The sequence below is a fragment of the Hemitrygon akajei genome, chromosome 5, assembly GCF_048418815.1.
Source record: "Hemitrygon akajei chromosome 5, sHemAka1.3, whole genome shotgun sequence".
NCBI lineage: Eukaryota > Metazoa > Chordata > Chondrichthyes > Myliobatiformes > Dasyatidae > Hemitrygon > Hemitrygon akajei.
In genome coordinates this window covers 98,785,236-98,797,547 of record NC_133128.1, presented here as the reverse complement: position 1 = coordinate 98,797,547, position 12,312 = coordinate 98,785,236, and the positions used below count along the sequence as shown (strand labels likewise).

Below are 12,312 nucleotides of genomic sequence, written 5' to 3'. Positions count from 1 at the left end.
AGTCGTGATCTTGTGTTGAGACAAAAAACAAAGATTGCTCAGAAAATTCCCGTGGGGTGATGTTGTTTACATTCAAGAACACTACTGGATGGACGAAGCAGGTGCTTGAAGTGGGTTAAAGAGGTGCGGCGTCGACGTCCCGAAGGAAAAGTCGCTACTTGTCTGGGACATGTTCAAAGCCCACTTGTCATGTGAGACAAAGGCAGCATTGAAAGCTGAAAATACGGACATTGCAGTCATCCTCAGTAGTTTGACGTCCGTGCTTCATCCACTAGACATGAGTTTAAACAAACCATTCAAAGAATTCATGCATCGACAGTGGAACACATGTTACGCCCGTGGCCCCCTCCTTTTTGAGAATCGCAGGATCGCTATTGATTCGAGTCAGGAGACCCAGGAAATGAGAGAAAGACATGCAGAATCCACAAAGAGTTTGGAATGTGTCCTGGCCTCCGAAAGGTGGAACCATTGATAACGGCTATTGTCTCTTGGAGATGGAATTGTGTATTGAATCCTGTACGATGCATCAAAGCCCCCAGGCAATGAACCAAGGGGGGGTTGGTGGAGGGATTGCATCATTCCACCCTGATTGACATCTGAGACCCTGTGAGTCAGGATAAAAGAGGGTCTGGGGAACAGCCCCTTCAGACACACCAGAAGAAACGCTAGCGATCCCATATTAGCGAAAGCCGGTGGGAAGGCCACGTGCGTCCTTTTCCATTTGCCCCGGAATCGGTGGGCCTTTATCACGGAAGAATGGTTTTTAGCTAACAACGGGGAAATCAACTCCCAACGACTCTCGAAGGATTGACATCATAAAAGGAATGGGCAAGTTTTAACCCGTCTTTCTCTCCAACCAAAAAGCTGCAGCTTGAATGAACTAAAGTGACTTTTATATTTCCATTGGACAACACATTATCCCCTAGACAACGATAGAGCTATTCCTTATCGATTATTATTATACCCGCGCTTTTAGATTTAGTATTGACGACGTATATTATCTGTATGGTTGCATTGATATTATTTTTGTGTATTTTTGTGTATTTTTATCAATAAATACTGTTAAAAATAGTACCATCAGACTTCAACGGACCTCTCTATCTTTGCTGGTAAGTGACCCAGTTACGGGGTATGTAACACACATTTGACTCAATAACAACCAATAAATATGACCTGTCTTCCGTGTATTCATTTTTCCAAAGTAGGCACCCTCTGTATAAGCCGACCCCCTAATTTTAGGACCAAAATCTCGGCTTATACATCGGAATTTATGGTAGATTGAATGCACACTGGATTGATGCACTCAAAACCAAGATGAATGTACTGTGGATTCCAATATTCCAAGTAGCCACACCACGATCTACTGCTTTTTTTTTATTCGTTTTTTTATTAGTTTTTCAAAACATTTTACAAATTAAAAACCCCAAATCCCAATGAGGAACATTAATACAGTGCAAAATTAAGCATACAATAACAATATGCTACAAAGGAAGAGAATTAACAAAAAAGCACCTAAATTAAAGACAAGTAAGCTTAATATCCTCCCCAAGCCCCACAAAACAAGAAAAAACAACAACTCCAGACCAACCGCAACTCAATATAGAGAGTATAAGTCAGAACAGTCAAACTCCCAGACTGTGAATACACTTAGCAACAGAGGATAATAATGCCTACTACCAGAAAAAAAAAGGGAGCTGAAAGCAAGGGACCGAAAAGAAGAAGAAAAAAAAAACAAACCCCTAGTCAAGAGGAGGGTTATGAAAGTACTCGATAAAAGGTCCCCAGACCTTATGGATCTTTAGATCCAAATTCAGAACTGAATAATGAATTTTTTCGAGGTCCAAGCAGGCCATAATGTCGTTAAGCCATTGAGCATGAGTGGGCGGGGCAACATCTCTCCATCTAAGGAGGATCAAGCGTCTAGCCAGGAGAGAGGCAAAGGATAATATTCGGCATTTGGTCGGACCCAGACATAAATCTGTCTCGCCCCAAAAACCGAGCAGAGCAATTAAGGGGTTTGGTTCTAGGCGCTGATTCAGAGTACATGATAACGTAGTGAAGACATCTTTCCAGAATTTCTCCAAACTAGGACAGAACCAGTACATATGGATGAGAGAGGCCACGCCCCTCTTGCATTTATCACAGAGCGGACTAATGCTAGGGTAGAATCGAGATAGTTTAGATTTAGGCATATGGGCTCTATGAACAATCTTAAACTGTAAAAGGCAATGGCAAGCACAAAGAGAGGTTGAGTTAACCGATTTGAGAACTGAGTCCCAGCTCTACTCGGATAAGGAGATATTTAAATCCTGCTCCCAGGCCATTTTAATTTTATTCACAGGGGCCCGTCGTAAGGCTGCTAGTTTATCTCGGATAATTTATATTAAACCTTTACCTAGTGGATTGATGGAAAGAAATAGGTCCATGGCATTTTTCGCAGGCATTTCAGGAAAGTTAGGAATTAAAGGAGCAATAAAGTGTTGGATTTGGAGATATCTGAAAAAGTGAGCGTTAGGCAGATTGAACTTAACAGAGAGCTGCTGAAAAGAGGCGAAGCGATTATCAATGAAAAGATCTTCAAAATGTCTAATGCCCTTCCTATACCAAACATGGAATGCTGAATCGTACGTAGTAGGTAAAAAAAGGTGATTATGTGCGACAGGGCTGGAAACGGAGAACCCCTGGAAGCCATAGCATTTCCTGAACTGAGCCCATATACGCAAAGTGTGTCTAACGAGAGGATTAGCTATTAATCTGGGCAGACTACTAGGGAGTGCAGAGCCAAGAAGTGCAGAGATAGATAATTCTTTAGTGGAGCTCAACTCCATTGCCACCCAGTTAGGGCACTCGGGTTGACCATGGAAGAAAGACCAAAAGGTAGCACAACGTATATTAGCTGCCCAATAATATAAGTGAAAGTTAGGTAAAGCCATGCCACCCTCTTTGTTAGATTTTTGGAGATGTATTTTATTAATTCTAGAACGCTTATTCTGCCACAAATATGACAAAATAATAGAGTCTAAGGAATCAAAAAAAGATTTAGGATTAAAAATTGGGATAGATTGAAATAAGTATAAAAATTTGGGGAGAACATACATTTTAACAACATTAATACGACCTACCAAAGACATAGATAGAGGTGACCATTGTACCAGATTCTGTTTTATAGCATATGAAAGATTGGCAAAGTTTTCACGAAAGAGATCTTTAAACTTCCTTGTGACTGTAATTCCAAGATAAGTAAAGTGATTATGGACTACTTTAAAAGGGAGATCGCGAAATGTTAGTTCTTGTGCTTCTTTATTAATTGGGAAAAGTTCACTCTTATGTAAATTAAGTTTATAGCCAGAGATCTGGCTAAACTGGTCAAGAAGTGAAAACATTAGAGGTAAGGACGTAGACGGATTTGAGAGAAAGAGTAATAAGTCATCAGCATAGAGAGAAACTTTATGCTCAACACCCCCTCTCCAAATCCCAATCAATTCAGGACAGTTTCGAAATGCTATCGCCAGAGGCTCTATAGCCAAATCAAAGAGAAAGGGACTTAAGGGGCATCCCTGACGGGTGCCACGTTTGAGATTAAATACTTGGGATTTCTGAAAATTAGTTAAAACAGAAGCAGTAGGACACAGGTACAGCAATTGGATCCAGGAGATGAAACTTTGGCCGAGGTCAAATTTTTCTAAGACTGCAAAAAGGTAGTTCCACTCTATACGGTCAAATGCTTTCTCCGCATCGAGGGAAATAACACATTCAGGAATCCCAGTTGGAGCTGAGTATAAGATATTGAATAAACACCGGATGTTAAAAAAAGGGAGACGGTTTTTAATAAAGCCTGTTTGGTCATCAGAGATAATGGAGGGAATAACGGTTTCTAGTCTATGAGCCAAAACTTTAGCTAAGATCTTTACATCAACATTGAGCAGAGAGATCGGCCTATACGAGGAACACTCTGTTGGATCTTTGCCCTTTTTTAAAAGAAGAATAATAGATGCCTCATTGAAAGAGGGTGGCAATTTGCCGTAATTAAACTAGTCAGATAATACTGAAAGTAACTGAGGAGAAAGAAGTGAAGAGAATGATTTATAAAATTCTACAGGGAACCCATCAGGTCCAGGAGATTTCCCTGAGGACAGTGCAGAAATTGCAAAAGATATTTCTTCTGATGATATAGGCGCATTGAGTTTGGCTTTGAAATCAGATGAAAGTGAGGGGATATTCAGATTCTGTAAAAATTGATCAACAGAGATATTGTCATTCAGAGATTCAGAGGAATAAAGCCGAGAATAGAAATTTTAAAATGCGTCATTAATTTCTAAATGATCCGATGTAAAGTCTCCGTTCTCCTTCCGGATCTTTGTAATATGTTGTTTGGCTTTGGAACGCCTCAGCTGATTGGCTAGGAGTTTACCAGACTTATCCCCATGAATGTAAAAGCGACTCTTGCTTTCGAGAAGTTGGCGTTCGAAAGGTTGAGTGGATAGAAGGTTAAATTTAGTTTGGAGTTCAACGCGCTTCTTGTATAATTCAGGGTTCTTAGTTTGGGCATATATTTGATCCAATTCTTTAATCTGGTTAATGAGGTCTAGTCGATCTGCACGGGATCTTCTGTTGAGATTTGCTGTGTAAGAGATTATTTGACCCCTCAGATATGCTTTCATGGCATCCCAGACAATCTGGGATGGCACTTCAGGTGATGTATTAGTGTTAAAATAAAAGGTTATCTGATCCTTAATGAATTTTAAAAAAATCATCATCTGATAATAAAGTTGAATCAAACCGCCAGTGTTTATTCCTCTGAGGGAGACCAGGAAAGTTCAGAGAGAGTGTAATTGGGGCATGGTCAGAAATCAGTATACTCTGATAGTCTCAAGCGTGGGCAAATGGAATAAGTTGGTTATCGAGTAAGAAATAGTCAATTTTAGTGAAGGTATGGTGAACATGTGAGAAAAAAGAATAATCTCTCTCAGTAGGATGAAGGAAACGCCATATATCAGAGATACCAAAATTAGAGAGAAACGATTGGATAGCTAAGGCAGATTTAGTAGGTGTTCTGGTAACAGAGGACGATCGATCCAGATTAGGATCCAACCAACAGTTGAAGTCACCACCCAGTATAAGAGAGTATGAGTTTAAGTCTGGTAGTGAGGAAAAAAACCGTTCAAAAAAGTTAACATCATCAAAGTTGGGGGCATACAGGTTTGCTAGTGCAACTTCAGTGTTATATAGTTTACCAGAAACAATAATAAAACGGCCATTTGTATCAGAAGTTTTATTATGGAGTTCAAAAGGAATATTTGAGTTAATAAGAATGGAGACTCCCCTAGCTTTAGCGGCAAAGGATGAATGAAAATGCTGGCCCGCCCACTTTGACAGAAGCCGGGAGCTATCAACATAACGAATATGAGTTTCTTGAAGGAAAGCAATGTCAGCTTTGAGTTGTTTGATATGTGAGAATACCTTCCTCCTTTTAACAGGGTGATTCAATCCCTTTACATTCCAGCTCACGAATTTAAGTGCACTAGCCATTATCAATTACTAATGCATAAAAGGCAGCAGGCATATAAAAAGTCAAGCAGTACAGTAGCAGTCTGGGAGCAGAGATGTAAACATAGATTCATAAAATCAAAACATATACGTGTCCTGAGCAATAAAGAGAAACAATAAATACAGTGAGTGATGTTGGAACTGGAAAATCCACCCCACCCACACAACCCAAAACTAGACGGCTACCAAAACAAGTAGCTAGCTCTACCAAAAAAATTAACCCAAATACAACTTCCAGATCTGTGTCATTAACAGCAGTTCCGTATAAATACTATAGCAAATAGTAACTAGTTTACGCACTAGAAAACATAACTACAGATTAGAACACCTTCTGCAGAAATATAAAACTTAATACAGAGAAAATCGAGAGAAAACCAAAACTAACCTACCCGTGAAAAAATTATAGAAGAATAAAGTAAGAGAAAGGGGAAAAAAAGGTTAAAAAAAGGAGAAGAAAGGGAAAATTATAAATTCAAGACGAGTATTTATCAACCATTTACAGAGAGGAGAGAAAAAAAATTCAGAGATTAGAAAAAAGGGTGAAGAAAGAATAAATAAATAAATAAATATTTAAAAAAGGAAAACTAAATCAGCAATTAAACTGTGAACCAACAAACAGGGAGGCCTTCACTAAAGACTTCGAACCTCCAAAACAAGTTAGAGTCAGTAGTAGAACTCTGTAGATAAAGTTATACAAGAATAAAAATAGATTACACACACACCAAATCCAGGGAGAGATTGTCGACAGCCCTTAGAGGTTCAATGAATAATGTCTGAATGATTCACGTAAAGTCTGAGTCCAGAAAAAGTAATTTTACTACGAGGAGTACTTATCCACTATTTTAGGAGGTCCAATCGGGTTCCGAAGATGACTGGATAGCCGGAAGTCTTGCCACAAATGCTTCAGCTTCCTTCACTGATTTGAACCACTTGTATTTTCCAGTATTAAGCTTGATTCGTAGATCAGCAGGAATACGAAGAGAGGGTTTAAAACCACGATCAAAAAGCAATTTCATTGCGCCTTTAAACTCAGCGCGCATCTTTAAGGTCTGGGGTGAAAAATCTTCCACAAAGCGAATGGTTATATCCTGGAAAGGAAAAGAACCCCTGCGACGTGCCTCCACAATCAGACTGTGTTTTACCTGGTATTGATGGAAGCACAAAATTACTGGTCGCGGGCGGGAGCCCAGAATTCCGGGGGGAGCGTAAACTCTGTGTGCCCGTTCGAGCTCGGGCGAGTTCGGAAGCAAATCTTTCCCGAATATCTCACAGAGAAACTTGGCGAAAAACTTCACTGTTGTTCCCTGTTCGGTGGTCTCTGGTAATCCAAGAATTCTAAGATTGCAGCGTCTGCTGCGATTTTCGAGATCCACCATTTTGGAAAGGAGTTTGTTACATTTTCCCTCTAAACTGGAACAGAGAGTCTCCAAGTATCGAACACGGCTTTCTAAATCTTCAGAAGTCGAATCGATGCGAGATAAGTGTTCAGCATGTTTGTCCACTTTATCGTTGATCCAATCCAGTTTGTCTTCCAACTGTTTGAAAGCGGTTTTGAATTCCTTTAAATTTTCGTCTCGGAGCTGACCGAGCGCAGCCCGGGTCTCGTCTGTGGGAGCCGTAGCTTCCTTTCTCCCGGATTTAGAACTCTTGCTAGACATTGTAAGTTAGATGTGTTCACAGGCAAGTAAGAGATACCGAAAAAGTTCCTAATTAAGGTTTAAAAAATGGAGACATTTAGTGGAAAGATAGCGACCGTAACAGAACAAAAGTTCGGAGCAGCTAAGCAATCGCCATCTTACCGGAAGTCCGATCTACTGCTTTGACAGGCAGGCTAAACAAGTTGAGAATAGCCCACCTGTGAAATAGGGACACATCTGACCTACCATGTGAAGTCGGCTCCGGTGGTCTGGTTGGATAGGATGAACAGTGAGGTCTAACAGCTAAGAATATAGTTCTGCAAAGCTCCGAAGAGAGCGAAGGCATGATAAGGCACAGAAATCATGGTTATTTACTGTAACTAAGGAAGACACGTTGGTGATGACTACTCGTTTCACTGATCCTCGACTTCCAAGGTCAAGAGTGTGGAACTGTCCCAATGCAATGGCTTTTAGAAGCTCCCCCCCACCCCCCCTCACAGGTTTCAGAGCTGTCATTGGATAGGGAGTCAACATGCTACTGTCTTCTTTTGATTGACTGTAAATGAACAAAATCAGCGCAGACACCTAGTGTGGATAATGGCCTTCATACAATGCTTTCAATTATTGTATCCTCCAAATCTTCATTTTCATTGTAATATTCAAGATGCTTATCAATACCTTCAACTTATTCATAGTTCTTAGCTTGTTGAAGTAGTGAAATAGTTTCAGTTTCTCTCCCGGCCGTTTCTGGCATCTTCAAGCCTGAATGCTTGAAATCACTGTGAGCAAAACAACTCTAAGTGGTCTTACTGATTATTTCTCACAACTATCAGGGACAAAAATCACAAATGACACAATTTAAAAATTGTTCACTATAAATACAGTGTAGTATGTAATGGCCACACAAGTTCATACGACTGGTGCTAGTTAAAAACTGTTCAGAACAGTCTCCTGTCCCAATTAAGCAGCAAGATGTCCCAAATAACATAGGGAATCCAGGCTATTTTGTCAATTACTTTTTGTTCTTTAAGAGTTGTCCCAAATAAGTAGCTGTCCCAATTAACTGATGGTCCAATTAACCAGAAACCTGGATTAGGAATTTGCTGTGGTATGTTGCCCAGGATGCGACATGCAACAAAAATGCAATAGCATTCAACAATTATAAAGAATTAAATAAAAAAGTATTGTTAGAGGTTAAAATGTACATAAATACATATATACCAGCTTCTGTAAACATTATAAAAAGCGGTTTAAAGTGTTCACAGTGCAGTGCAGTGACAGGGGTAACTTTGGAGTCATGTCATTTATAATTAGTAATAAAAATGGGCTTAGGTGTTGGTTTTATGCCCCCTTTCCATTCTGGTGAAAGTTGCTGATAGGGTGACATAGAATTGGACTTGTGTTAGTGGTCACGAGAATGCTGCCATTAGAAACCACAAGACCACAACCACTAAATGCAAAATTTCCTACTGCCAAATTCCACAGCTGCCTCTTGTCATTGTTCTATTCACAACTTCCTATGAAAACTTGATTAGATCTGGTTTTTTCCCCTGCTGGGACTTGTTGATTCACCCTATCTGTTCAGATTTGAAGCAAAATAAACAATTGGAGATTATATTTGTTGATTTAGCCAGGACCAAATGGAACCATCATTTCTTAAAGTGAAGGGACAACCTTGGGATTCAGAATTGAATAGAAGCTTTAGATACTAAGGGTAGTGCAAACTACTGGAATATGAAGGTGCTACAGTAGCATAGCGGTTAGTACTTGGGGCTTTCCGGAGGTTGAAGTTCAGTTCTGGCTTTTTTTTTGTAAGGAGTTTGTAAGTTTCTCCCCGTGAGTGTGTGGGTTTCCTCCACGTGTTTCAGTTTCCTCACATAGTCCAATGATGTCCCACTTAATTGGTGATTGTAAATTGTCCTGTGATTAGGGTAGTGTTAAGTGAGTGGGTTGCTCATTGGCCCAGAAGGGCCTGTTCTGCACTGTATCTTTAAAGTAAATAAAGGGTTGAATAGTCAACTAACTTCATTTAGTTTTCGTTGACGATGTTTTGATTGGCATGTCTGGACTAATATGCAATATTTTCTGAATAGGTAATGGCTGGGATGAATGTCCATCCAGCTGAATTTGATGAAATCAAACAGGAATTTAATGTTAAAGGATATCCAACTTTCTGTTATTTTGAGTAAGTCATGCTTTATTATCCTCAGATTGAGCAGTGAGGTTAACAGTCAAGTCCAAGCTATCTTGTGTGACTTTGTGGTTTTGCTATCATAGGTAACACAACACCACGTGGTTTGGTGCTTCATGTGGTGTGGCAGTTTCACTTCAGATACTCTCTTATGCTTTCTTTCTGTGCTACGGCTAGCTCCATTCTATGGCACAATAAGTTAATGGACGTTTATGACCACATGCAAAATGCTGGAGGAACTCAGCTTGGCAAAACCTGTCAAGAGTCACATTTCCGGCCGAGACTCTGTATCAGGATATCATTGTGTTTATGGATGTATATTACCGTCCATTTGAAATCTTCCATGTAAACATTGTAAGACCCTTACAATAACTCTGACAGGAATTGAGATATTAATTATATTGTTTCACAAAATATTGGTCAGACAAACCAAAATAAAGAAAAAAAATATAGCTGTGGAGCATCATGTGCTTTATTGAGAATAAAATACTTTGTCACTGCTGTAAATCAGGTTGAGCAAAGCAGCAGAAAGAAACAGGAAAGTGAAGATGCTTGAAGAAAAACTAAAAGACCATAAGTCATAAAAGCAAACTTAGGCCATTTGGACCATCTAGTCTGCTCCGCAATTTGATTATGGGTGATTTATTTTCTCCCTCAATTCCATTCTCCTGCATTCTCCCCATTAGTTTTAACACCCTTACTAATCAATAACATATCAACCTCTGCTTTAAATATACCCAATGATTTGGACTCCACAGCAGTCTGTGGCAGTGAATTCCACAGATTTACCACCTTTGGCTAAAGAAATTTCACTTCATCTGTATTTTAAAGAGACATTCTATTCTGAGGCTGTGCTCTCTAACCTAGTCTCTCAGTATTGGAAACATTCTCTGCATGTCCCCTTTATCTAGGACTTTCAATATTTAGTAGGTACAGTATATACTGAGGCATAGATAGGATTAGAGTATCACTGGAACAAATGAAATTCAATGTGTTACATGTGAGGAGGAGCAAGGCAAACAAGATGATGAGATATTTAAATCTGACTCACTAAGAATTGTTGAATAATGTAGGATGGGATATTGGATTAGGAAAAAGCACATGACTGCAGAGAATAAAGGGATGTGAAAAGAAACATGGTTAATTTAGTTAGGCATTTAATACTACTTCATTTAGTTTGTCGCAACAGTATGGGCCAAAGGGGCTAAAGATGAAGGTACAGGTGAGTGTTCCAGCAACAGATGGACAAGGACACTCCATTCCCATTCCGCATTTCGGTCCATGGCCTCCTCTACTGCCATGATGAGGCCACACTCAGGTTGGAGGAGTAACATCTCATCTTTGCGTAGCCTCCTTTGCGATGGCATGAACATTAATATCAATAACTTCTGGTCATTTTTACCCCCTCCCCCTTCTCTCTTTTTCCATTCCCATTCTTGCTGCCCTCTCACCCCTTCTGTTCTTTTCACCTGCCCCTCTGGTTCCCCTCCTCTTTCCCTATTTCCCATGGTACATTGTCCTATCAGATTCTTTTTTCTTCAATTCTTTATCTCTTCTACCTATTATTTTCCAGCTTCTTTCTTCATCCCTCCTTCACCCACCCATTCATTTTCCCCCATCCCCTCACCTCCCCTCCCCACAGATGCTTGGTCTCACTTATCACCTGCTAGCATGCCCTCCTTTCCCTCCCCCTTCATAATTCTTATTCTGGCTTCTGTCCCCTTCCTTTCCAGACCTGCTGAAGGGTCTCAGCCAAAAATTCAGCTGCTTATTCCTCTTCATAGATACTACCTGACCTGTTGAGTTCCTCCAGCAATTTGGGCATTCCTCAAGATTTTCAGCATTTGCAGAACTTCTGGAGTTTGTCAGTCACTATGACTGCACTTTTGGTGAAGAAGAGGAGTTACTCAGAGTCTAATGCCAGTAATTCAATCTGAAATGCCTAGAAAAAAGGGAATAGGTTTTGGGTTGTGATCTGTTATTTGTGGTAATTCTTCCTCTTCATTGTTTTGAGTCTTTAAAGAACTCTTCAAAAGTTTGTGGATGGAGATTGTTTGTAGGCAGCAGTAGGAAGATTTGTAATAACCAAGCAGAGTGAAAGATTACTGAAGGCAGGTGGGAATATAGTCAGGGTTATAATCACATCGGCCATTGCATAGCAGATAACAATAATTTTGCCAGACCTGCTGAGGCTTAATGATGAGGAAATGTTGGCAAAGTTGAGATTTTTGTCCTCTGAAGTCTGTGAAGAAATTTGATTGAATTATATGCTGAGAAGCAGGTGGTGAGCAGGAAGGATTTATTTCCAGCAGCAATTAGTGACTATAGGTTTAAGGTAACAGAAGGATTAATGGGAGTTGATGAAAAATCTTTCCACCTGTTGACGATGGGGTCTGGGAACATAATGGAGGCAGAAACTCTACTGGATTCATTAAGGCAGATGAGCAAGGTTCTGTGTAGTAGGCTGCTGTAGGAGGCTAGAGCAAATAGCATGCAGTGATGTTTTGAAGTTAGCAAACAAGGTACAAAATTGACTGGATGGTGGGAAACATAGTGTGATGGTGGAAGGATGTTTCTCAGACAGGAGATCTGTTGATAGTAGTGTACCCCAGGGGTTAGTGTTGGGCATCTATAGTAACCATTTAGATCATAAGATATAGGAGCAGAATTAGGCCATTCAGCCCACTGAATCGGTACTACCATTCCATCATGGCTCTCAACCTCATTTCCTGCCTTCTACTCATAGCCTTTGACACCCTTTCTAATCAACAACCTATCCAGCTATGCTTATACGCACCCAGTGACTTGGCCCCCACAGCTGTCTGTGGCAATTAATTCTGCTAAAGAAATTCCTCCTCATCTCTGTTCTGAAGAGATGATCTACTCGGACATTGTCCCCTCTGTTCTTAGACTTCCCCACCATCGGAAATGTCCTGT

General features: G+C 40.1%; 1 protein-coding gene across 1 annotated transcript in view; it reads left to right on the top strand.

Annotated features, from left to right (window-relative positions):
• The window catches only part of pdia5 (protein disulfide isomerase family A, member 5), a 211,341-nt gene that overhangs the window by 75,964 nt on the left and 123,065 nt on the right, over positions 1–12,312 (top strand). The window contains exon 9 of the mRNA XM_073046123.1: positions 9,278–9,369. Within this exon, the coding sequence (XP_072902224.1) occupies positions 9,278–9,369 (92 nt within the window). The remainder of the gene's footprint in view (positions 1–9,277; positions 9,370–12,312) is intronic.